We start from the raw sequence: 26,698 nt of genomic DNA, 5'->3' as shown, positions 1-26,698 counted from the left end.
CAGTAGCTGGGGCACACAGGCTTAGTTGTGCTGAGGCATGTGGGATCTTCCTGGACCGGGGATTGAACCCATGTCTCCTACATTGGCAGGCAGATTCTTTACCACTGAGCCACCAGGGAACCCTGTGCAGTGGTTTTTAGCATATTCCTGGAGCTTCACCAGCTTTTTGTAAACTGTGATGCGTGCTCCGGGTCATGTCATGACAGCTGATTGTGTGAATGGATTGATTCTAAGTGTTGCCTTCTGCAGAATTACTAACATGTCCCCTTTATGGAAGCCTCAAAAGTGTGTGCAGGCGGGTTTCTAAACCTGCCTCCTGTTTTCCCTCTGGAGTTTCTCCGTCCTCTGTTCACATAGCCTCAAGCGCCTCCTTTTTTGCTTCTGTCTGTCCTGCACCCGAATTTGAAGACAGCGCCCCTTCTCCGTCTCATGTCTGTGATTGTGCCCTTCTCCAGGGGCGCCCCTGCCTGCCTGGATGGCTCCTGCAGTGTCTGGCTCAGCTCCGGGCATCTCTGTGGGTCTCAAGCCACGCTCATTGAGCTCATCCACGCTGGTCATTCCCCAGATGTGCTCACAGAGCAATGGTGTCTCCCGCTGGCCCGAGCCTCCCTCCACAGTGCAGCCAGCGGGACACAGAAGAGCTCGCAGCAGGAAAGGACATCGGGATTTATTCCCTTCATCTCCTCATTCTACACACGAGACAGCAGAGTCTGCTGTCGAACACAGTGGCCACCAGCCGCATGTGACTAGATAGACTAACTAAAATTGAGCAAAATTAAAAGCCCTGTCCTTGGTTGGCCTGCCGCGTTTCAGAGGCTCAGCAGGCACACGTGGCGACTCTGTTGGGTAGTGCTAGGAACACCAGTCTCTAGTTGCTTGGCCTCTCTGAGCCTCGGGTGTCTGCACTGTGAGGTGAGGGTCGTGTAACGCCTCGTGCATCAGCTGTTCTGGAATTAAATCATGCGTGTGATGGCCTCAGTGACGTGTGTTGTGTCGTGGTGCCCAGGGAGTGTGGTGCTCGCTGTTGCTGCCATTGCCATCATCACTGTCACTTGTGCAAGCTCGTTACTGGCTGGTTGGAACCCTTTCCTTTGCGATTCATGTCGAGCAAAATTATTCACCAAGTGCTTTCTGTGTCCAGGCCCTGGGCTGAGTATTAACAGTCCAGAGAGAAGCAGAATGCGGCTCAAGTCCTCAGGTGGGATTGCGTTCCGGCATGATGGGCACAGCGTAGGCAGTGGGCTGCATCTGTGCCACGCCCTCCTACCCAGTGCCTGACGTCTGTGAGGTGGTCAGTAACAGTTTTATCAGTGGACGAGGTCTGGGATTGGCCCAGAAACTGGTGGATCCAGAAGGGACGAGGTGCGAGTCAGGAACCGGGAGCTCCATCTCTACTCCAGCCCAGTGACCCGATGCTTCTCACTGACTGTCCTGCTCTCGCTTCCCAAACACCTGCTGAAGAAGTGCTGGAGTGACAGGAGACGAGGGGGTTCTCATTCCTGCAAGCTGCTTGGTCCCCGAGAAATTCCAGAGACGTGTTGGCAGAAGTCTCCAGGCTGCTGCCAGTAAAACCCAGCCCCGCTTCCCAGCTCTGCTTTGGCCAGTTTCCTTGGATGCATCACCCCTGTTTATCAGCACCGCCCGTGCAGTTTTCCGTGTTTCCATGAATGTCCGCGAGGAACATGGGCGGCCCTGCTGTGGTGGTTCAAAGCGGCTCTTAGGTTGAGAATGGTGGCACTGAGCTGCCGTAGACCTCTGTCTTGGAGAGCTGTTTTTCACCTTGACGCTTTAGGCCCTGACCAGATCTAGTGACACGGCGTTAAAACCGTCTTTGGCTCATCCAGCCATCATATGGGTGGGTTTAGTTGCTAAGTGGTGTCCGACTCTTGCAACCCGGTGGACTGTAGCCCGTCAGGCTCCTGTCTCCCTGGAATTCTCCAGGCACGAATACTGGAGTGGGTTGCCATTTCCTTCTCCAGGAGATCTTCCTGACTCAGGGGTTGAACCCAGGTCTCCTGAGCTACCAGGGAAAGCCGTCATCCATCATTATTAGTGCTCCCAAAGTAAAGGCTTACTGTGACATTTCAAGGAACGAAGTCGACATTCCCCACAGATCTCCCTGGACTTGTTCTTCACCTGCCTAGTTGTGCCCAGATCTTTGCGACCAGTGGACTGTAACTGCCAGGCTTCCCTGTCCTTTACTATCTCCTGGAGTTTGCTCAAATTTATATCCATTGAGTCTGTTACGCTGTCTTAACTATCTCATCCTCTGCTGCCCCCTTCTCCTCCTGCCTTCAGTCTTTCCCAGCATCAGGGTCTTTTCCAATGAGTCAGCTCTTCACAGCAGGTGGCCAAAGTGTTGGAGCTTCAGCATCAGTCCTTCCAAACACTATTCAGGGTTGATTTCCTTTAGGATTGATTGGTTTGATCTCCTTGCAGTCCAAGGGACTCTCAAGGGTCTTCTCTAACACCACAGTTGAAAAGCATCAATTCTTTGGCACTCAACCTTTATGGTTCAACATGACTGCTGGAAAGACCATCGCTTTGACTATACAGACCTTTGTTGGCAAAGTGATGTCTTTGCTTTTTAATATGCTGTCTGGATTTGTCATAGCTTTCCTTCCAAAGAGCAAGTGTCTTTGATTTCATGGCTGCAGTCGCCATTCACAGTGATTTTGGAGCTCAAGAAAATGAACTCTGTCTCTCTTTCCCCATTTTCCCCTTCTGTTTGCCCGAAGTGATGGAACCAGATGGCATGATCCTATTAGTTTCTTGAATGTTGTTTTAAGCCAGCTTTTTCTCTCTCTTCTTTCACTCTCATCAAGAGGCTCTTTAGTTCCTCTTTATTTTCTGCCATTAGAGTGGTATCATCTGCATATCTGAGGTTATTGATGTTTCTCCCAGTTATCTTGATTCCAGCTTGTGATTCACACACTCCAGCGTTTCTCATGATATACTCTGCATATAAGTTAAATAAGTAGGGTGACAATAGACAGCCTTACCCAATTTGGAATCAGTCTGTTGTTCCATGTCTATTTCTAACCATTGCTTCTTGACCTGCCTAGAGGTTTCTTGGGAGGCAGATAAGGTGCTCTGGTATTACCATCTCTTTAACAATTTTCCACAGTTAGTTGTGATCCACACAGTCAAAGGCTTTCACACAGTCCATGAAGCAGATGTTTCCCTAGAATTCCCTTTCTTTCTCTGTGATTCAGTGGATGTTGGCAATTTGATCCCTGGTTCTTCTGCCTTTTCTAAACCCAGCTTGTACATCTGGAAGTTCTGGGTTCACATACTGCTGAAGCCTGGCTTGAAGGGTTTTGAGCATAACCTTATTAGCACGTGAAATGAGCACAATTATCCGGTAGTTTGAACATCCTTTGACAGTGCCCTCCTTTGAGATTGGAATGAAAACTGACCTTTTCCAGTCCTATGGCCACTGCTGAGTTTTTCAAATTTGCTGGCATATGGAGTGCAGCACTTTCACAGCATCATCTTTTAGGATTTGAAGTAGCTCAGCTGGAATTCCATCACCTCCAGTAGCTTTGTTTGTAGTTATGCTTCCTAAAGCCCACTTGACTTCACACTCTAGGATATCTGGCTCTGGGTGAGTGACCACACCATTGTGGTTATCTGGGTTACTAAGACCTTTTTTTGTATAGTCTTCTGTGTATTTTTGCCCTCACTTCTTAATCTTTTCTGCCTCTGTTAAATCCTTATCATTTCTCTCCTTTATCGAGCCCATCTTTGCATGAAATGTTCCCTTGGTATCTCCAATTTTCTTGAAAAGGTCTCCAGTCTTTCCAATTCTATTATTTTTCTCTATTTCTTTGCATTGTTCATTAAAGAGGGCCTTTTCTCTCTCCTTGCTATTCTTTGGAACTCTACATTCACTTGGGAATATCTTTCCCTTTCTCCTTTGCTTTTTGCTTCTCTTCTTTCCTCAGCTGTTTGTACAGCCCCCTCAGACAACCGCTTCGCCTTCTTGCATTTCTTTTTCTTTGGGATAATTTTGGTCACTGCCTTCTGTACAGTGTTGTGAACTTCAGGCACTCTGTCTACAAGATCTAATCCCTTGAATCTATTCATTGCCTCCACTGTATAAGCATAAGGGAGTTGATTTAGATCATACCTGAATAGCCTAGTGGTTTTCCCTGCTTTCTTCAATTTAAGCCTGAATTGTGGGATAAGGAGCTGATGATCTGAGCCACAGTCAGCTTCCGGTCTTGTTTTCACTGACTGTATAGAGCTTCTCCATCTTTGGCTGCGAAGAATATAATCAGTCTGATTTCGGTGTTGGCCATCTGGTGATGTCCGTGCGTACAGTCGTCTCTTGTGTTGTTGGAAGAGGGTGTTTGCTATGACCAGTGCGTTCTCTTGGCAAAGCTCTTTTAGCCTTTGCTCTGCTTCATGTTGTACTCCAAGGCCAGACTTGCCTATTATTCCAGGTATCTCTTGACTTCCTGCTTTTGCATTCCAATTCCCCACGAAGAAAAGGACGTCTTTTTTTGTTGTTAGTTCTAGAAGGTCTTGTAGGTCTTCATAGAACCACTCAACTGCAGCTTCTTTGGCATCAGTGGTTGGGGCATAGACCTGGATATATAGTGTAATGATGAATGGTTTGCCTTGGAAACGAACCAAGATCATTCTGTCGTTTTTGAGATTGCATGCAAGTACTGCGTTTCAGACTCCTTAGTTGACAAAGAGCTCCTCCATTTCTTCTAGGGGATTCTTGCCCACAGTAGTACATAGAATGGTCATCTGAATTAAATTTGCCTGTTCCTGTCCATTTTAGTTCACTGATTCCTAAGATGCTGATGTTCACTCTTACCATCTCCTGCTTGACCAGATCTAATTTACCTTGATTTACAGGCCTAACATTCCAGGTTCCGATGCAAATTGCTCTTTACAGCATTGGACTTTACTTTCACCACCAAACACATCCACAGCTAAGCGACATTCCCACTTTGTCTCAGCCTCTTTGTTCCTTCTGGAGCTGTTAGTAATTGCCGTCCACTTTTCCCCAGTAGTATATTTGATGCCTTCCAACCTGGAAGGCTCATCTTCCAGTGTTATATCTTTTTGCTTTTTCATACTGTTCATGTTCATGGGGTTCTCACAGCAAGAATACTAGAGTGGTTTGCCATTCCCTTCTCCAGTGGACTGCATTTTGTCAGAACTCTCCACTGTGACCCTGCACAGCATGGCTTGTAACTTGATCAAGTTATGCAAGCCCCTTCAACACTGATGACTTAATTCTAAAGAATGCCAACCCCACTGGAACAAGATCCCCGCCATCTATAAGTCGATCAGAATGGGGATTACTTAAACAGGGTGGTCAGGGAAGAGCTGTCTGAGGAGTGACCTTTGATTCCAGCTGCGGGAGCAGCAGTTACAAAGGCCAAGGCAGGAACGAGCTCAGTGCATCAGAAGAGAAGTGCAGCAGCCTGCTGGGAAGAGTCACAAGGCTGTTGGCAGTGAAGTCAGGTGTGCAGCCAGGCGCCTGGGAGCAGGGGGTCTTCCCGTGTTGGGAAGGTGGCTCGGGCTGCCCTGGAGAAGAGGCTGTGGGGCCAGAGTGCGGGGCCCTTTGCAGAAGTACAGGCAGGAGGAGACCACTGGTCTTCAGACGAGATAGGCGCATTCAGGTGGTATGGCTGTAGACCTGCTGCTCTTCAGAGCAGCTCTCGATTTGGGTCTGGGTAGAACTAAAGTAGTTATCACACCACTTTTCTCTTAAAAACTGTCGAGGGACGCTGAGAAGCATCTTACGTGGATTATATCTGTTGATGTTTACCAAATTATATATTTAAATGAAAATTTAAGTATGGGTTTATTAACTCATTTTACATGATAATAAACCCACTGAAATAATATTTTCATGAAAAACAACTATATTATTTCAAAGCAAAACAAGTCGAGTGAGAAGAATAGCATGGTTTTTTCGCTTTTGCAAAGACTGTAAGGTGAAGCTGAAGGGAAGTGCCTTGGATTCTCACATCCGCTGCTCCGTTCAGCCTGTGGTAGTATTGCATGTGTCAGAGCCTCTGGGGAGAATGAGTCTTAATCTCAGGACATGGTTTTGACCTTGTGGCTTCCTTCAAGGGTCTTGGGGACCCTAGCATCTCCCAACTGGCCACACCTCGAGGACCACTGCTATAAAGAGAAGTATCAGGTGGCCAAGAGAGGGTGGCGATGGGGTGGATTGGGGCAATTTCTGAGGGTTGGGAAGGTGTTTTCTTAGCAGAGCCTTGCCACTCCTTGAAAGCCCTCCCTGCACCTTCACAGCTGTGGTCTCGCATCCTAAGCACTGGACAGGGAGGACAGCAGTCGTCAGCACCAAGGACAGCAGCCTGGGGGGGGGGGTGCGGAGTGGCAGGGGACCTGCCTTTCTGCTGCCACCTTTAGCAGAGGGCCCTTGACAGGGAACCTGTCGTTTGATCATAAGCCTCGTCTTCCATCCTCAAGTTTAAAAAGAAAGTAGCATGTAGAGCCACTGTTTTAGTTACCATCTACTGCAGACCAGCCTCACCTGAGTCTTTCATATGTAAACTCAGATCCCAGCCCCCTTCTACAGACAGAGCACATAGCAGGGCCTGTTTCCTCATGTCAGTGCTAGGCATCCTTTTGGTTTTGTCAGAAGGTTATTTTTATTTCCACGTCAGAGTGATCTTACCCAACTGAGCCTGACTTTGCCGTTTCCCCCTTGTATCCCCATGTGAGGGAAGCATGGTGTCATATGATGAAGTTAATGGAAAGATGGGGTTTACTTGTTAGGAAATCACTTTACAGCAAGTGACCAAGAAACTCATTTGATTATGAGTCAACCCAACTCTGTTGCTCACTTTCCACAAATTTCTTTGTTTTTCTTCTACAATTTTTTTTTTTTCTGGTTATTTTACAGAGTAAAATCTAGTGAGCAAAAGTTTCTACTGTTATTGCTCTTTATGTCATTTTTTAGTTTAACTTTGTGGTTTTTTAAAAGAGAAAATACATGGAAAATTTCATAAAAGTGTTTTTTTTTCCCACTGATTCTAAACTATCCTGTGACATTCCTATTTTACCCCCTTGAAATCTGAATGAACCATATATTTTTAAAAGTACGTGACCAATTGGATGGTGCAAAGGACATTCATTGATATTTAAGGCAAAAAGAATTCAATCTGTGAAATAGTTTGTCGAGAACAAGGAACAGTTTCTGATGAGCATTTTCTCCTTGTCCTGTTTTTAGGCCTTCTTCCTGGTCTATGCTCTGGGATGTCTGAGTATTTACTATGAAAAGGTAAGGTGTTTTATTCACACAATCCACTTAAAATTCCCTGATCTCGAAAGCATGTTGTAATACTTTTCATATTGCTTTACTCCAAGTGTATCTACTTTCACTGAATAAAACTGGAATTGAATTTTTTTTCTCTTAAGTTTAGTCTTTGGATCCTGAATTGGGACTGTTCAGGCAAAAAAACCAACTTTGACCCTTTGAGACTAAATTTCATTCCCAGATCCTAGGAGAAGAGCAGTGTCTTTATCTGATGATCAGGAAATCTGTAAGAATAGTACTGAAAATTAACAGCAGAAATGAAAACCACCTGTGTTTAGCACCCAGTTCAGTGAACGTTGTGAGTCAGGTACCTTGCATGTGGTACTTCTGGGCCTTAGCCCCGCGCGTGAAGAGTTTTACAGATGAGGTAACTGAGGCACGGGAAACGAGCCACCCACAGGGTCACGCAGCCGGTCTGGTTAGAATTAGCATTTGAACTGATTCCAGGGCAGCTCCGAGGCCCACAATTTTGTGTTGTAGCCTGCTGCCCTTGGAAGATCATTAATCCCGTTTCCAGTGAAGGAGCTGGGGGCGGTGGGAGGTGAGAGTTCATTGCACCCGTCTGTACTTTTTGAATTTTGGACCTTGTGAATACAATACCTCTTCAAAAAAAAACTCAAACAAAGTTAAAATCAAGGTGAAAAAGCTAAGCAGAACATCAGACAGCAGGAGTGAAGTGAAGTTGCTCAGTCGTGTCCAACTCTCTGCGACCGGCTCCTCCATCCATGACATCTTCCAGGCAAGAATACTGGAGTGGTTTGCCATTGCCTTCTCCAGGGGATCTTCCCTGCCCAGGGATTGAACCCGGATCTCCCGCACTGTAGACAGACGCTTTACCATCTAAGCCACCAGGGAAGCCGGGAGAACGTGTATTTTATTCTGTCCTTGGGAGCACATGTCACATCATTCAGCAGATTCTAACCCCGTAAATCTTTTTCAGAGTATTCCCGTGGCTTGGGAACAGGTGTGTGGCTGGCGGGTTACCAATTTTCCCAGGTGGCAGCCCTTCTCACCCCGCCCTGTGTCCTCCCCTGGGCCCTCGCCGACACTCGTCAGGACGCACCAGCTGCCCTGTAGCGTCTTCAGACTCTGAAACGCAGTGGGCTGTCCAAGTCAGAGTCCAGCCTTGTCTACCAGACTCTTGCTTGTTTTGTGGGGGGATGGATTTGAAGACCACACACATACGGAGTTTCCACTGTAGGAACAACTGTTTTGGGTTTTGGGGTTTTTTTTGTTTTTTTAAAGAAGAAAAAAAGTCTCAACTCGAGCTCATATTTATAGTGTTAAGATCTTAGGCTGAGACAAACTGAGCAGGTCTTATTGAGTGACGGAGCCGTGAACCAAGTAAAGAATGGCCCCTTTTACTCAAGGCCGAAATGGAGCAGGAAGCTTTCCACACTTCCCTGGTGCTTCATGTGGTTTTGAATTGACACGTGAGAATGTTATCTGAGCCGTGGTGTCTTCAAGTCCGACCTTAGAAACAAGCAGTTGGATTATTAATTTGTGCCATGGGATTAATTACCTAGCTTCAGTGACTAAATGGAGTATCTTTTCTTTTGAGGCTTTTACAGAATTAACTTTTTGCATTTCTGAACGTGGCCCACCATACTGTAGCTACCCATCAGGGTCTGTACATGCTGGAACATGCGCCCTCGTCTTTGGTGGCCCCCTGGCCCACCCGCGTTCCTCTGCCTGGGCTGTTCTCCCCACCACCCTGTCCACTGCCCTCCCCGCCCTCACTTGGCTGCTCCCTGTCTCCAGAGTGGCTGTCTTGGGGGAGCTTCGCCCAGGTCCTCTGTGACTTTGCTGTCCAGTAGAAATATGATAGGAACCTCACACGAGAGCCTCATGCATAATTTTTAATTTTCTAGTAGCCACATTGAAAAGGTTTTTATTATTTTTAGTCAGCTGAAATTGATTTACATAGTTTATTTAACTGAACATATTTAAAACTACTGAGATAGTCGTAACGCACCATATTTAAAACTGCTTCTCTCTTGCATGCAAGCTTGCATTCTCTTGCGTACGAAGTCTTTGAAACTCAGTGTGTGTTTATCGCGGTTCAGGGGAGTGGCTGGCGGCCGCCACACTGGACATCGCGGGCCTGTATCTTCCAGCAAAAACCCTGCATCGTGGGCACCATCTTCAGCTCACATTTGGTAGAGATGTTGATTCGCTGGCTGGGTGCCCGTGGGTACACACGTAGTAATGCCTGGTCTTCTCCCACCAACCATAGGAGCCTCTAACGATCATGAAGCTCTGGAACGCTTTCACCACAGTTCAGCCCACATTCAGGACGACCTACATGGCATACCATCACTTCCGCAGCAAGGGCTGGGTGCCCAAGCCCGGACTTAAGTACGGAACAGATTTGCGTAAGTGATTTCTTGGCCTCGCAGGCGCGTGAATCAGGCTTAGGGTCCAGGTCAGATCCTGGGGTGAATATGGAATCGGTTATGTGTGGTTGCTATTTTTTCCTGAGATGCTGTCCTCCTCCTGGCTTAGATAAGAATGTTTGGGTGAGGGTGGAGGGTATGTTTTTCCCTCTTGTCTGCTCTGAGATCTTAAAAGAGTCCACAGCCCCCCGCCCCCCCCACCTCTCATTAGTTTATGATCCTGTGATGAAGGGCAGTCCCTTGTCTTCTGGGAGAGTTTTCTTTGGCAGATTCTGTTCAGTCACCATTAATAATCATGGTGTACTGGTGATGATAGTGACAGCGATCATCTCTTGAGCCCTCACTTAGTGCTAGGCATTCGACATTCATGACCTCATTTAATCCTAACAGCAGTTCTACGAGACTGGTGCTCTGTCTCATTTTTCTGATAAGGAGACTGCAGTTGTGATAGAAAGGGTCACCTGCCCCTAAAAGCTCCCAGGGCGAGTGTCAGAGCGCTACACTCTGAATGCTGGAACCCAGGCTCCTGGAAGCTTGCATATGGCACTGCCTTCCTGCTCTTGATGGCAAGGAAGGAGTCGGGGCCCTGCAAGCACCGCACTCACCAGAATATCGCTGAGGGCCTCGTGTGAGCCAGGTCTCCTTAGGCGCCAGGAACACAAGGCTGAACATGACAGGCAGGCTGCCTGGGTGGGCTCGCTCCTTACACGCTGGGAGGGGGACGAGCAAGCAGACGCACAAATACGCGCTGTGGGCACTGAGAAAAAGAAAGTGGGATAGAGTGACAGCAGAAGGAGGGGGGATGCGTCGGGGAAGACTCTGAAAAGATGTGCCCCAAAGACCAACAGCTCAGGTGCGACCCCGGTGAGGGAACGGCTCCCCTGAGAGTGTGAGGAAGAACCCCTGGGGCCCAGAGGAGTGACCCTTTGCAGAGGTCCCTCCCCGGGGAGAGTCGGGCTGGGGGAGATCACGTGGGCCCTGGCACAGACTTGGGAGGTTATTCTGCCTGTTGGAAGTCTGAGGGGCTCTCAAGCAAAGGAGTGACTTATATTTAACAACTCGATTCAATAGGACCTTTGCTTTCTTACTAATAGATGGTGGGGTTAGGATGGGATGAGGGGAGCAAAAAGTGGAAGCAGAGAGAGGAGTCAGGGAAGCTGACCTGACCAGCCTTGCAAATGGAATAGGAAGTAGCGTCTAGGGGAGGAGAGGAATTCAGGGTCACGCCTAGATTCTTGGATTTGTGTTTTGGACATAGTAAGTCAACTGGGAGCGGGGGGGAGAGGGGGAAGATACTGCAAAAATGGACAATTCTGGAGCCCAGGAGAGCCTAAAGGTACACTCTTGCCGGGAGTGGTTGCATCACTAGGCCTGGGCAAGTGGGCAAAGTTTCTTGGGATCCCCTACCACAGGGGTCCCCAGCCTCCAGGATCGAATGCCTGGCGATCTGAGGTGGAGCCGATGTAATGATAATAGAAAGATGTGATGCACGTGAGTCATCCCCAGACCCCACCAGTCCATGGAAAAACTGTCCTCCACGGAACCAGCCCGTGGTGCCAAAACCTTTGGGGGCTGCTGCCCTCCAGCACTGGTGCTCCCGATAAGCCCCGGAAACTTTGCCACATCCACCCAGTGGGTGCTTCCTGGGAGCTCTTGAGAATTGCACGTGAGGAGCAGACAAAGATGTCGAGGTATTTGAGAGGACTCCTGTGACATCATGGCCCCCAAGGTCTACAGGCTCGATCGTGTACTATTCCGTGTGTTTTTGAGCCTTTCCTTGTTAATGTGCAAAGAAAGCCAGTTCAGTCTTTTAAATCCTTAAGTGCTCTAAAATAAAGTGTGCTTAACCTAGAATCATAGGATGATTTTCAAGGGGTACTAGGCACCGCCCCCCCAGAATTTTATTCAGAATTGCGTGTTTGTAAACGGGTGTGTTTTCCCACGTCAAGAATGGGTTGTTGTCGTTCAGTCTCTCAAGTCATGTCCGACTCTGTGCTCCCACGGACTGCAGCCTGCCAGGTTCCCCTGTCCTTCACTGTCCTGGAATCTGCTCAGATTCATGTCCCTTGAGTCAGTGAAGCTGTCTAGCCATCCCATCCTCCACCACCCCCTTCTGCTTTCATTAAATTCTCAACGTGGGTCAGCAATATATATAAAGCTTAAGGAGTGCCCACCCCTCTAAGATAAAGGCTCCTGTTGTTTCTTCTGGGCCTGGGTTTCAGGTACAGATGTCCTAACTCTGGGTCACCACGTGAATGATCAGGATGAGGTCGAGCTTAGCTTGCAGAGTCACCCACAGGTCGTGGTACTTAAATGAGGGGAGCCTGTGGCCGGCCATCACCAGCTCCCCACTGCCTTCCTCCTCCCCGGGGAAGAGCAGCCGCCCAGGCCCCACGCTCGGCAGGCCTTGGCCAGTGCGCTCAGTGAATGGGTGAAATGTGAGCAGGGTTTTCTAGCCGACAAGGCCACAGTGATACTCTCAGAGGTGGCGGGGGTGACGGAGAGACCTTTGGGGCTCGAGGCCAGCTCAGTGTCTTGCTGCCTGTGTGACCTCAGGAAGGTTACTATGCCTTTTTTCAGCTTCTGGCCACTCATCATGTAACATGGATAACATATTTATAAAGCAACATCTTTATAAAAAAATAAAAACAGAAAGTTGCAGGGGTGGGACCTCTGTCGAGTGCAGTGTAAGCATACCTCATCACATGTGCTTTCAGTAGTCAAGTCGTCTTTGTGGAGGGTGAGTAGAGAGAACTTTCCTCGTTTAAAAATAAACAGCCTTGTAAGGATTGATGAAAGGGTGGACAGACGGACAGACTTTTTAAAAAGGAAGGAAATCCATCCACTGCTGTTTCCCAGCTCCCCAAGGCCTTTGCCCTGCTGGGGGGTGTTTTATGCACTTGGAGGCGCTCGTGTGGTTACTGTGAGCCCGGGTCCTGGCCCAGCAGCACCGCGAAGGGCGTCTTCCGGCCAGAGTCCAGGAGCTGTGCTGGCCTGTGGTGAGGGGTGTGGCCCCCGCCCCAGGCGCAGCGGCAGGGTGCTGCCCGTGTCCAACGCTGCCGTTTTCATTTGGAAGGCCGGCAGTGCAGCCACACACACGCTAGAGCTGCCGGCACTGGTAACATCCACGACACGCTCCCTTCACAGTTGTTCCTGCTCACAGAGGCAGTGACTCACGACAGAGGGCCGCTGTGAAACTCACGTCTTATCAGGGAGACTCTTCCCTGGACTAAGTCCTATGACCATGAATGCCCACAGCAGACAGCCAGGCCAGGAACCACGCGAGAGCCCTTGCTTACGCACCTCCCCATCCCCCCGCAAAGCCCCCTTGGCTGCCGGCTCCTCTGGGCACCATCAGCTTGCCTGTTGCCCTTCTCCTCCCATCTTATTTCATCTTCACGCTCCATGAGGCTTGTGGCGCTCACCTCCTCCTACAGCCAAGGAAATTGAGGTTTCAGAGGCTCAGGGCAGATACCAAGGGTCCCACAGCTGGTTGTTGTCGTTCAGTCATTCAGTCATGTCCAGTGCTTTGCGACACCGTGGACTGCAGCACGCCAGGCTTCCCTGTCCTTTAGTATCTCCCAGAGTTTCCTCACATTCATGTCCATTGAGTCAGTGATACTATCCACTGTCTCATCCTCTGTTGCCCCCTTCTCCTCCTGCCTTCAGTCTTTCCCAGCATCAGGGTCTTTTCTAATGGGTCAGCTCTTCACATCGGATGGCCAAGTGTTTCAATGAATTAGTCCTTCAATGAATATTTAGGGTTGATTTCTTTAGGGTTGACTTGTTTGATCTCCTTGCAGTCCAAAGGACAAGAGTCTTGGTTCTCCAGAACTATGGTTCAAAAGCAGCAATTCTTCAATGTTTGGCCTTCCTTAAGGTCTGACTCTCACATCCATACATGACTACTGGAAAAGCCATAGCTTTGACTAGATGGACCTTTGTTGGCAAAGTGATGTCTCTGCTTTTTAATATGCTGTCTAGGTTTATCATGGCTTTTCTTCCAAGAAGCAAGCATCTTTTAATTTCATGGCTGTAGTCACTGTCTACAATGATTTTTGGAGCCCAAGAAAATAAAATCTATCACTGTTTCCACTTTTTCCCTTTCTATTTGCCATGAAATGATGGGACCAGATGCCTTGATCTTAGTTTTTTTTAATGCTGAGTTTTAACCACAGTTGGTAAGTACAGAGATTAGGGGTCTTTGTGTCTCAGCTCCATGTAGTTCCCACCATAGCTAAGTAGTGTTGCCAGCCAGAAAGCCAAAACCCAGCTCCAGGACTTTTGTTTTCGTCCCAGACATGCAGATGCTGGCGGCCTTAGCCCAGACTTCTAGTCACTCCTGAGCCTCCTCCCCACCCATTTCAGTTGTGGATTCGCGTTGACTGGCCACGTGATTTCACAGCTCTCTGCAAATTAGAAGTTGCAAATCGGACAAAAAATGGGAGTCGTGGGAAGCCAGCAGAGACAGGATGTCCAGAGCCCAGAGAACCATCCCGTGTCGTGGAGAGCTGGCAGCTGGCTCTGCCCCGGGGAGAGGCATCAGGGGCCCCGTGCTCTCACCCAGCAGGGAGGAGTGCCTTCATCCCATCTCTTCTCCAGTCCTGTCCTAAGCCATCCTAAGCTTGTGTTTCCTACCAACTGTGTCTTTGTTAACATCGTCCACATTTGTACATCTAATCCCTATTAATTCATAAGTGGTTTTGGACACAGCTCCTAAGATTCTCCTCCATAATTATGAAAGTGAAGTCGCTCAATCGTGTCTGACTCTTTGTGACCCCATGGACTGTAGCCTACCAGGCTCCTCCATCCATGGGATTTTCCAGGCAAGAATACTGGAGTGGGTTGCCAGTTTATAACACCATATAATACCTAAGAGAAATTGGAGTTATTCATTAGCATCATCTAAGTTTTCAGTCCGTCTTTTCAGTTTCCTGCTTGTTCCCGCAGTGTCTTTTGTGGCTGTTCAGATTCTGATTTTTTTTTTTTGACAGGCTCCACTCCAGGTTCATTTATCACACGGAACATTTATCCATCTTATAGTTTCCTAGGGAGGCTGTGAGAAATGACAACAAACTGGGGCCCATAAAGCCGCAGAAGATCCGGAGGCGGGAGCCTCAAACCGGGGTGTGGGCGGGGCCACGCTCCCTCCGCCCCTCCCCTTATCCAGGTTCCGGTTCCGGTGGCGCCAGGCGTTCCTTGGCCGTGGCTGCGCGCTTCAGCCTCTGCAAAGTTCCTTCTTCCCAGCACGATCGCGTTCACGGGATTGGGATGCAGACGTGTCTTTGGGGGCCGCCAGTCAGCCAGCACTGCAGTCCCTTCAGTCTCTCTTCATCTAAGAGCCCCTCCACCTGTTGGTTTCCTGTGACGGGGACTCGTGCGAAGTCCTGTAGGATGTCCCACAGTCTGGGCAGGTGTGGTCACTTCCTCACGGTTAGGCTAGGCTCACCAGTTTTCAGCCGGCACGGGTGATGTGTGTCCTTAGGGGCCGCGTCCAGGAGTGGATGATGTCAGGTTGTGCTGCTGCTGGCGAAGCTGTTCTTTTGCTAAGTTGGTTGTTGTCAGACATCTGCATTTTTCCTTTTGTAGTTCACAGGTGTTTGTAGAGTGAGACTGACTATCTGGTACCCCGGTAGTTACAGTGGTTCCCCGAATTAATTATTGCACTCGTCACCATTTTCACCAGTTACTGCACTCCACCATTCATTCCACATGTCACACCCTCTCTTCTCTCTGTCCCTTCAGACTTTATTTTAAATACCCAGTATCCCTTAGACTGAGTTTTCATCTTTTCCACTGGAGGCATTTCTGTAAAACTCTCTCCTTTTTTCGCTCTGGATGCACTGTTACTATGGTAATGACTGTTATCACAGGTAACTTTTGAGCACCTCCACCAACATTATTTTCCCCGATTCCCATAAGGAGATTGGAACACGGGTGTCATTGTGTGGTCTTGGCACTGCTGAGCCTTGAGCAGGGGCTGTGTTCATGCTTCTAACCCCTGAGATGTACCTCCATCATAGTCAGGCATCCAAGGGCCTGAAGTGGGGGGTCAGACTTTCTTTCAAGCTGTGTCATCTTCCAGTTGAGTCTCATCCATGAAGGGTGTGTAACTGATCAGAGATAATGGCATTTGAGAATTGGAGGAGATCGTAATTTCCCTTCATGTCTTCATTGTATGGGTTGGGGGACGGAGGCTCAGAGAAGTTAATGACGTGCTCAGAGCCCCACAGCTGGGAGTGGCAGAGATCTGAACGAAGCAGAGCCCGGAATTCAGCCTCATCCTGGTAGGTGGTCTCCTTCCACTGCACCACAGCCCAGAAGCTGAGAAATGGGTGTTATAGATATTTACTTCCGTTTGGACCCTTACCCAGTGAATTTGAGCTGACTTGCAAATAATTTAAATGCGATTTAAATAGGAATTCTGTCCATAGTAAGGAAACACAACCATGGGAAGTAGAGGTGGAGGGTTGCTGCATCATCAGTAGGGTCTTTGACCCGTTCTGACCTCATGGTGCTGGAGCCAAAGGGAAACGTGATTAACTACAGGATCGATGTGGCCCAGAAGGAAAAGTTCTACCAGTTCCTCAAGGAAACAAAGCTTTTCTGCCCTGGTTTTTCCAAGAGCTCACGGATATAACTGTGTTAGTTAAAGTAATGCCTGCAGCTATGGTTGCCCCACATTTCAGGGGCTTAGCGAACACTTGAAGTTAATTCTGTTTCTGTGAAATCCAAAGCTGGTATCCAGATGGTGGTTGGATCAACTCCCAAAGGGGCTGCAGGAGCCTGGCTTCTTCATGTGGCCCCATGGGCTTCATGTGGCTTCAGAAAGCGACAAGCACAGGCTTGGTGTCTGTGAGGGCTTCAGGGCCAGCCCGGAAGGGCCCATGACGCCCAGTCACACCTGGCCGGTGCTCGGGAGGCTGAAACAGGTCTCTCACCTGGAGAAGGAGCAGACGGGTTTGGTGGGCAGATGGCTGCACCCTATCTTGCTTGAATTTGGGTTTCATTTGTGGGGTGCGGGTGGGACAAGGGCGTTAGGGTCTCAACAACAGATTTGCTTTGCTAAGCGCATTCTGTTCTGGGGAAGAAACAGTTTGGGTTTTGAAACTAGACCCGAGGGAGTGCTGCAGATCACCCACGTGCGGAGCACGGGGTGTTCGTGTCCCTTTGAGAATAGAAAGCACTTCTGGGAGTTTGATTTCAAGTGGTCATACGTTTTCTTTTTCCTTTGCAGTGCTGTATCGAAAAGGCCCTCCGTTTTACCATGCAAGGTTTGGAGTGATTTTTCTTTTTCAGTTGGAGTGCAGTTGATTTACAATGTTGTGTTGGTTTCAGGTGTACAGCAAAGCAATTGACATGCATACACATATATCCTTTACTTTTTAGATTCTTTTTTCATACAGGTTATCACAGAATATTGAGTAGAATTCCTTGTGCTATACAGTAGGTCCTTATTCATTACCTGTCTTATACAGAGCAGTGGGTGTGTGTTTATCCCAAGCTCCTGATTTAATGGAGTGATTTTTAAATAAGGTAATGACTTAAAGGGACAGGAGGAAATTTCTGAGCTCCAGTTTAATTTTCAGAGGCGCATGATTCCTCCTGGCCTAATAGTCAAATTCCTCCTGGCCTAATAGGAATCAACACTATATGTCTGTACCTTGTACATTAATGTCCTTACGCTATAAAACAAATAGGTCAGGATAGTAAACATTGAGTTAATCTGTGTAGTTACTAATATAGAATAATTGTTCATCTTCATATCAGTGAGTGTTATTATCTAAACAGGTGAGTGAATTCACAGCTTTCATGTTAGGAGAGAGATTCCTGTTCCCTTCCTGTAATTGCTGAAATCAGGCTGACTGTCTGTAATGTAAAGTATGAGTTTTTCATTAAAATATTTTCCCAGGCATAGTTTAGGGGAATTCAGGACCAGATGAGGTATGCTTCTGTCTTCTGCATTGTTCTTGGTAGGACAGCGTTCTTTTTAGATGGGTTGACATCATGCTTCTCATTTCTGGATTGCCCCTACTGTGTTTTATAGTTACTCCGTCATCGTGGAGCTGGTGGACGACCATTTCCAGGGTGCTCCTCGCAGACCTCTCAGCTGGAGATCCCTGGCTGCCTTGAGCAGAGTTTCAGTCAGTGTCTCCAAGGTAACAGAGCATCAGCTTTAGGGTTCACATGTCACTTAAACGGTTGAATCTTCATATTAAATGTTTCGGAAGCATGAAAGTCATCTGTGGGCACCACAGAACATTTGTGCCAGAGGAGCTCTGAAGCTGGCCCTCCTCTCATGCCCTCCCCTCTGCCTCCACCAGCGGGTGCACAGCTCCAGGGACTGAGCCCCAAGGTTCCCTGTGGGCATGGGTGTCAGTGAGGCTTACCTTCCTTCCCGGGGGCAGGACCCACCAGCACGTGCTCAGAATCCACCCATACGCATTCACAGATGACTCAGAAAAGACGGACACATTCGTTTTCACAGGTAGCAGGTCTCAGAGAAAGAAAGGGAATTAATACTTATCACTGAACATCTTTAATGACCCGCCTGTAAGAATAAGACCCAGTCTCCCCCTCAGTCAGTCTCTCCCATCAGGGAGCTTCCATAACCCTCTTATCCTTCTCCATCAGAGGGCACACAGACTGAAACCAGTCATAGGAAACTAGCCAATCTGATCACATGGACCACAGCCTTGTCTAACTCGGTGAAAGTGTGAGCCATGAGTGTAGAGCCATCCAAGACAGACGGGTCACGGTGGAGAGTTCTGACAAAATGTGGTCCACTGGAGAAGGGCTGGCAAACCACTTCAGTATTCTTGCCTTGAGAACCCCCTGAACAGTATGGAAAGGCATGAAGATATGACGCTGAAAGATGAACTCCCCAGGTCGGTAGGTGCCCAGTATGCTACTGAAGATCAGTGGGGAAATAAATCCAGAAAGAATACAGATATGGAGCCAAAGCAAAAACAACACCCAGTTGTGGATGTGACTGGAGAGAGAAGCAAGGTCCAGTGCTGTAAAGAGCAATATTGCATAGGAACCTGGAATGTTAGGTCCATGAATCAAGGGAAATTGGAAGTCGTCAAACAGGAGGTGGTGAGAGTGAATGTCGACATTTTAGGAATCAGTGAACTAAAATGGACTGGAATGTGTGAATTTAATTCAGATGACCATTATATCTACTACTGTGGGCAAGAATCCCTTAGAAGAAAAGGAGTAGCCATCATAGCCAACAGAAGAGTCTGAGATGCAGTATTGGGTGTACTCTCAAAAACGACAGAATGATCTCTGTTGGTTTGTCCAAGTCAAACCATTCGCTATCATGGTAGTCCAAGTCTATGCCCCCAACAGTAATGCTGAAGAGGCTGAAGTTGAACGTTTCTGTGAAGACCTACAAGACCTTCTAGAACTAACAAACACCCCCAAAAGATGTCCTTTTCATTATAGGGGGCTGAAATGCAAAAGTAAGAAGTCAAGAAACACCTGGAGTCATAGGCAAATTTGACCTTGGAGTACAGAATGAAGCAGGGCAAAGAACGCACTGGTCATAGCAAACACCTTCCAACAAAACAAGAGAAGACTCTACACATGGACATCACCAGATGGTCAACACTGAAATCAGATTGATTATATTCTTTGCAGCCAAAGATGGAGAAGCTCTATACAGTCAGTGAAGCCTGGAAGCTGACTGTGGCTCATATCAGCTCATTATCCCAAAATTCAGGCTTAAATTGAAGAAAGTAGGGAAAACCTCTAGACCATTCAGGTATGACCTAAATCAAATCCCTTATAATTATACAGCGGAAGTGAGAAGTAGATTTAAGGGACTAGATCTGATAGAGTGCCTGATGAACTATGGACGGAGGTTCATGACATTGTACAGGAGACAGGGATCAAGACCATCCCATCCCCAAGAAAAAGACATGCAAAAAAGCAAAATGGCTGTCTGAGGAGGCCTTACAAAAAGCTGTGAAAAGAAGAGAAGTGAAAAGGAAAGATACACCCATTTGAATGCACAGTTCAAAGAATAGCAAGGAGAGATAAGAAAGCCTCAGTGATCAGTGCAAAGAAATAGAGGGAAAACAATAGAATGGGAAAGACTGGAGATCTCTTTAAGAAAATTAGAGATACCAAGGGAACATTTCATGGAAAGACGGGCTCAATAAAGGAGAGAAATGGTATGGACCTAACAGAAGCAGAAGGTATTAAGAAGAGGTGGCAAGAATACAGAGAAGATATGTACAAAATAGATCTTCACGACCCAGATAATCATGATGGTGTGATCACTCAGCTAGAGCCAGACATCCTGGAATGTGAAGTCAAGTGGGCCTTAGGAAGCATCACTATGGAAAAAGCTAGTGGAGGTGATGGAATTCCAGTTGAGCTATTTCAAATCCTGAAAGATGATGCTGTGAAAGTGCTGCACTCAGTATGCAGCAAATTTGGGAAACTCAGCAGTAGCCACAGGACTGGAAAAGGTCAGTTTTCATTCCAATCCCAAAGAAAGGCAATGCCAAAGAATGCTCAAACTACCACCAAACTGCACTCATCTCACACACTAGCAAAGTAATGCTCAAAATTCTCCAAGCCAGTCTTCAACAATACGTGAACCGTGAACTTCCAGATGTTCAAGCTGGTTTTAGAAAAGGCAGAGGAACCAGAGATCAAATTCCAACATCCGCTGGATCATCAAAAAAGCAAGAGAGTTCCAGAAAAACATCTATTTCTGCTTTATTGACTATGCGAAAGCCTTTGACTGTGTGGATGACAATAAACTCTGGAAAATTCTGAAAGAGATGGGAATACCAGACAACCTGACCTGCCTCTTGAGAAATTTGTATGCAGGTCAGGAAGCAATAGTTAGAACTGGACATGGGACAACAGACTGGTTCCAAATAGGGAAAGGAGTACATCAAGGCTGTATATTTTCACAGCTTATTTAACTTCTATGCAAAGTACATCATGAGAAATGCTGGGCTGGAAGAAGCACAAGCTGGAATCAAGATTACCAGGAGAAATATCAACAACCTCAGATATGCAGATGACACCACCCTTATGGCAGAAAGTGAAGAGGAACTAAAAAGCCTCTTGATGAAAGTGAAAGAGGAGAGTGAAAAAGTTGGCTTAAAGCTCAACATTCAGAAAACGAAGATCGTGGCATCTGGTCCCATCACTTCATGGCAAATAGATGGGGAAACAGTGTCAGACTTTATTTGAGGGGCTCCAAAAACACTGCAGATGGTGATTGCAGCCATGAAATTAAAAGACGCTTACTCCTTGGAAGGAAAGTTATGACCAACCTTGACAGTGTATTAAAATGCAGAGACATTACTTTGCCAACAGAGGTCTGTCTAGTCAAGGCTATGGTTTTTCCTGTGGTCATGTATTTGTGTGAGAGTTGAACTGTAAAGAAAGCTGAGTGCCAAAGAATTGATGCTTTTGAACTGTAGTGTTGGAGAAGACTCTTGAGAGTCCCTTGGACTGCAAGGAGATACAACCAGTCCATCCTAAAGGAAATCAGTCCTGAGTGTTCATTGGAAGGAATGATGTTGAAGCTCAAGCTCCAATACTTTGGCCACCTGATGCGAAGAGCTGACTCATTTGAAAAGACCCTGATGCTGGGAAAGATTGAGGGCAGGAGGAGAAGGGGACAACAGAGGATGAGATGGTTGGATGGCATCACTGACTCAATGGATATGAGTTTGGGTAAACTCTAGGATTTGGTGATGGACAGGGAGGCCTGGCCTGCTGCAGTCCATGGGGTCGCAAAGAGTCGGACATGACTGAGCGACTGAACTGACTAACTGAACACCTTATGTCTTCTCTCACCACCCTGTTGTTATCTGAAGGGCAAGGAGTCAGTGTTAGGGAGGTCGGGTGATAAATCCGCGCTCACGCGGCTCGTGTGCGGAACCGGATTCAGACCCAGGGCCCCGTGAGCTCCCGGCTTGTGTTCGCCTCCATCCCACTCCCGGCAGGATAGGAGGGACAGTTCACCCTGTACCCGGACTACAAGCAGTGAACGTGCGGTGTCCTCTGTTAGTAGTTCCGAGCTCCCTGTCCCGCTGCTGGAGGCTCAGGCGGCCTTGGGGAGGGGCCAGCGGGAGCCCACGGCAGCTGCCTGCACGCAGGCTAAGCTGCTGAGGCGTTAGCCTGTGAAAGTGGCTTTGTCCTGTAGAATTAGGGGGTCCGTCTGACCCCAGGGTTGAGTACTTCAAACGCTGCGTCTGTAGTCAGTGTATGCGCTGTGTTTGCGTTCGCCTGCCGTGTCAGCGATCACCAGAGGGCAGATCTTCGGTTTGGAACGCCCGGTTACATTCCTGAGGGGAGACGGCCATGCTTGTGAGTTGCGAGGGGGTGGAGGGGGCCCACGTTTCTTGCACACGCACTCGGGTTTGTATTTCTGTTTTGTGTAACACAGAGTTTGTCTTTCCATGTCTCCTTAGGAACTTATGCTGTGCTATTTGATCAAACCCTCCACCATGACCGACAAGGACATGGAGTCACCCGAATGTATGAAACAAATTAAAGTTCAAGTAAGTGAGCTCGGAGCCAAGTTCACGTCACCTGGAAGGCTCTGCCCGTTGCGTTGTGTCTGTCCTCTGGAAGGTGTGGGCCCCAGAAAGGACAGGATCAGCGCCTCTCCTCCGCCCTCCGAGACCCTTCCCCACTGAACCCAGCCTCGCTTCCCCTCAATCCCATGGCCCCGCGGCCTCGATGCCCTCTGGTTTCTGTCCCCAGCGCTCGGCCAGAACCACCTGCACTGCCGGCCTGGGGCCCATCCTGGCCTCTCCTGGTGCTCAGTTCCCAAGACAAGGGTCACTGACAGCCTGCTGCCCCCCTGAACTTCCAGTCTGGCCCGGGGCCTGGGCCAGGCTCAGGCTCCCCCATCTTCCTGCAGGGTGTTTCTCTGCTGGGACTGCCAGTCCACCCTCCAGTCGCCCAGTCTTGGTTAATACTTCTGTCCCTCCTTGTTGCCACGCCCCACACCCTGCTGTAGGCCTGCAGAGTCCGTCTCCAGGGCCTCATCCTGCTGTTTTTTCTTACTGTGTCCACGGGGTTAGATTTTCAGTAAATCCCACTCGAGAGCCTGGAGTGCCTTCTCTGTGCTGCCCCAGACACACCAGAGCCGTCACGGGCCCGGTTCCGTGTCAGACGTCGAGTTCACGCCGGCACTCCCCGTTCTTGAAACGTGCCGCCAGAACCGCCGCTGCGGCGAGGGGAGCTCTTAGAATCCCGGGCTTCTGCCCGTAGGTGCTGTTTCCACGCTGGGGTTGCCGCATTCGCGTTCCTCCCATGATTAGTTGCAAGGCACAGGAGCAGGTGCCATCCCTGTACAGACAGGCGGCTGTGAAACATCCCTGTGATGCCGCGTGTCTAGTGTGTTCATGTATTTCTGCTTCCAAAATTCAGCCGCCTTTGTGTTTGGATTGGTTCCAGGAGGTGATTCTCAGCCGTTGGGTCTCTTCACGGGAGAGGAGTGACCAGGATGAACTTTAACAATTCAGCCTCAGGTTTCTAGTCTCTCCAGCAGATACCACTGAGCTTCCTGCATAAACCACATTCAGGCGAGGTAAAAAGTCCTTTCATGGTGATCGCCCCTCAATGTAAAAGTTGTAAAGGGCATGGTGCTTCCAGCACCAGAAAGTGTTAATATTTTAAAAGTTAAAATTCATGGAGGAAATCAGCCCTGTGCAGGGACCACAGGTTCTGTCCTTGGATTGCTCACTCACCGACCCCCAGCCTCTCGCCCTGGCGCCTCAGCGGTTCTGGGAGCCGGACTCTCCAGCAGCAGGGAACTTCTGTTAGTCTCTGATTTTACCTGAAACGGTGGTTTCACTGCAGGCGATTCAGCCCTGTGCACCTGCCTCTTGAAACCCACGTCGAGTCTGTCCTGGAGGAGGGTGCTCTGTCCACAGGTCTCAGCTCTCTAGGAACTTCAGCCAGTTACCCCAACACGGAAAACTCCATGTACTGTCTCCCAAGGACTGCTGTGTCGTAAGAAGCATTTTAAGACAAGTTACCTCAGTTACCTCAGTTATTTCTCAGTGACCTCATCGGCGGGCGTGTTGTGTAGAGCACACAGCAGTATGGTGCGGGCTAGATGAGGGTTGTATATTGCTTCACCGAACTTGTTACGAAATAAAAATATGTGGTGAGAAAAATGAATCAAGGTGTTTGGTGAGTGCGATTAATATTTCATAAAACACACTAGATGAAGTAAAATTACTTTGTTAAAAAAAAGCAAAGGAAAACAGAACTGTGTGGATGACGATGAAGAGTGTTACCCGAGGGCCAGGAGTGAGTCGGGTGAGTGAGCAGGGTCTGAGATTCAGTGCCCAGATCCACGCCCCTGGTGGGCAGGCTTCTTCGCACTGACTATCCCGGAAGCAGGCAGTTAGGAACCATCTTTGGAAGCCGTGCGATGGGAAAACCAAGGCAGGCCTGTTTGCTTCCCGCCCACCTTGGTGTCGGAGCTCCTGGCGACTGAAGTTCTGCTTGAGGCTGTGTGTGCCGCGCGCTGCTTCTCTCCTCCTCCCGATCCTGCTCTCGCAGCCAGGTGGTTAAGTCCACGTGTTCAGATTTGGCGTCCAGATGGTGGAGCTCTGTTTACCCCCTCCCCACTTCAGACCAGTAACGCCCAGTGTGAAAGCACTCTTTGCTCTTCGTTAGTAACAGGACAAGTTGGTCAGCACTTTCATCATCCACCTTGCTTACTCCAGGCTCCCTTAGACAAAGGCTTGGCTTTGAATCATCACTTTCTTGAAACCTTGACAAGTCAGCAAAAAAAGTTTCCAGAGCCGTCTCCTTCCTGTTTGATTTATCCTTCGTGAGGCCGTTTCTTTCCAAGCCTAATCAGGGGATCTAATGCCTTAATGATAGACACTCTTGCCGTCGTGAATCCTTCACCAGAGGGTCATCACCCTCTCAGCCCTCCAGATACTGTGTCATCAGTTAGTAGCCTCGAAGATTGTGGTGACTCCTTGCAATAAAGGCTCCAGCAAAGGTGTAGGAAAGCATGAAGACCACAGTTATGACTTGTAACTGAAAGCTCCGGAAGGGTGCCTACAAGGTTCGAGGGAAAGATTCTGCCCCATCGTGTATGGTTTGAATACCGGGTAGCCGGCCGTGCACTCTGAGCATCAGAGGATGATACACCAGCCGAGGTTAGAGACAGCCCCGGAGGAGATCCACCAGCCGAGGTTCAAGATGGCTCTGGAGTAGACACACCAGCTGGGGTTAGAGACGGCCCTGGAGGAGACACACCAGCCGAGGTTGAAGACAGCCCTGGAGGAGATCCACCAGATGAGGTTCAAGACGGCTCTGGAGTAGACACACCAGCTGGGGTTAGAGACGGCCCTGGAGGAGTCACACCAGCCGAGGTTGGAGACAGCCCTGGAGGAGATCCACCAGATGAGGTTCAAGACGGCTCTGGAGGAGACACACCAGCCGAGGTTAGAGACAGCCCTGGAGTAGACACACCGAGCTGGGGTTAGAGACTGCCCTGGAGGAGACACACCAGCCGAGGTTAGAGACAGTCCTGGAGGAGATCCACCAGATGAGGTTCAAGACGGCTCTGGAGGAGACACACCAGCCGAGGTTAGAGACAGCTCTGGAGGAGATACACCAGCCGAGGTTAGAGACAGCCCTGGAGGAGATCCACCAGACGAGGTTGGAGACAGCCCTGGAGTAGACCCACCAGCCGAGGTTAGAGACAGCTCTGGAGGAGACACACCAGCCGAGGTTAGAGACAGCTCTGGAGGAGATACACCAGCCGAGGTTAGAGACAGCTCTGGAGGAGATACACCAGCCGAGGTTAGAGACAGCTCTGGAGTAGACACACCAGCCGAGGTTAGAGACGGCCCTGGAGGAGATCGACCAGCCGAGGTTAGAGACAGCCCTGCAGGAGACACACCAGCCGAGGTTAGAGACAGCTCTGGAGGAGACACACCAGCCGAGGTTAGAGACAGCCCTGCAGGAGACACACCAGCCGAGGTTAGAGACAGCTCTGGAGGAGACACACCAGCCAAGGTTAGAGACGGCTCTGGAGGAGATACACCAGCCAAGGTTAGAGACAGCTCTGGAGGAGACACACCAGCCGAGGTTAGAGACGGCCCTGGAGGAGATACACCAGCCGAGGTTAGAGATGGCTTTGGAGGAGATAGACCAGCCAAGGTTAGAGATGGCTCTGGAGGAGACCCACCAGCCGAGGTTAGAGACAGCAACAGTGCTGGAGTAGACACACCAGCTGGGGTTAGATACAGCTGTGGAGTAGACACACCAGCCGAGGTTTTGGTTTACATCACCCTCGAAGTCTCCAGCTGAAAGCAGGATCAGCTTACCTGTGGAAGCATTAGACCTAACACCTCTTTCTTACCTTCTGAAATGTACAACATGGCATTTGTTTGGAGTAGGAAATGGCAACCCACTCCAGCATTCTTGCCTGGAGAATCCCATAGAGGAGTCTGGCAGGCTACAGTCTATGGGGTCTCAAAAGAGTTGGACACAACTGAGCATACATATGCTGTGACATTTGTTTTCAAAAAAAAAAGTTGAGTTTCGTCAAGATAGGCAATTGGCCCTGTGGTGCAGCCCCTCCAGCAGTTTCTGGGGTTTGCTGCTGCAGCCTGCCCGCCCCTCCTTCAAAGCATCAGACTCACGTGGTTCTTAAATCTCGCAGGCTTTCCAGGCCAGCTTAAAAACCAAAGTCTGTCACCAGATCCTCACTCCCCATCACTTTTCTAACTCTTCCCTCTGTGCCAGCACGGGCTCAGTGGCATCACGCTGACTGGTTTGCATCCAACTCAACCACTTACTGACTGTGAGACCCTAACTTTGGTTTCTTCATATGTTAGGGGGGATTAGTGTTACCAGCATACACACACAGCGGAACAGACTGTTCAGCTGTAAAGAGGAATGAATACTGACCCACGCTCCAACACAGATGGACCTCGGAACATTATGCCAAGTGAGAAGCCGACAC

General features: G+C 48.9%; 1 protein-coding gene across 7 annotated transcripts in view; it reads left to right on the top strand.

Annotated features, from left to right (window-relative positions):
• Positions 1–23,883, top strand: part of TSEN2 (tRNA splicing endonuclease subunit 2) — a 45,207-nt gene extending 21,324 nt beyond the window's left edge. For 6 of the 7 annotated variants that reach the window (XM_018038264.1, XM_018038260.1, XM_018038262.1 and 3 more), the window contains 6 exons: positions 7,229–7,279; positions 9,552–9,690; positions 16,949–16,985; positions 17,759–17,870; positions 22,161–22,250; positions 23,155–23,883. In XM_018038264.1, the coding sequence (XP_017893753.1) occupies positions 7,229–7,279; positions 9,552–9,690; positions 16,949–16,985; positions 17,759–17,870; positions 22,161–22,250; positions 23,155–23,214 (489 nt within the window). In that variant the 3' untranslated portion in view covers positions 23,215–23,883. The remainder of the gene's footprint in view (positions 1–7,228; positions 7,280–9,551; positions 9,691–16,948; positions 16,986–17,758; positions 17,871–22,160; positions 22,251–23,154) is intronic. The other variant, XR_001917010.1, reaches the window with a different exon arrangement.

Source organism: Capra hircus, chromosome 22, assembly GCF_001704415.2.
Source record: "Capra hircus breed San Clemente chromosome 22, ASM170441v1, whole genome shotgun sequence".
NCBI classification, from domain to species: Eukaryota; Metazoa; Chordata; class Mammalia; order Artiodactyla; family Bovidae; genus Capra; species Capra hircus.
This window is presented reverse-complemented; position numbering and strand designations above follow the sequence as displayed.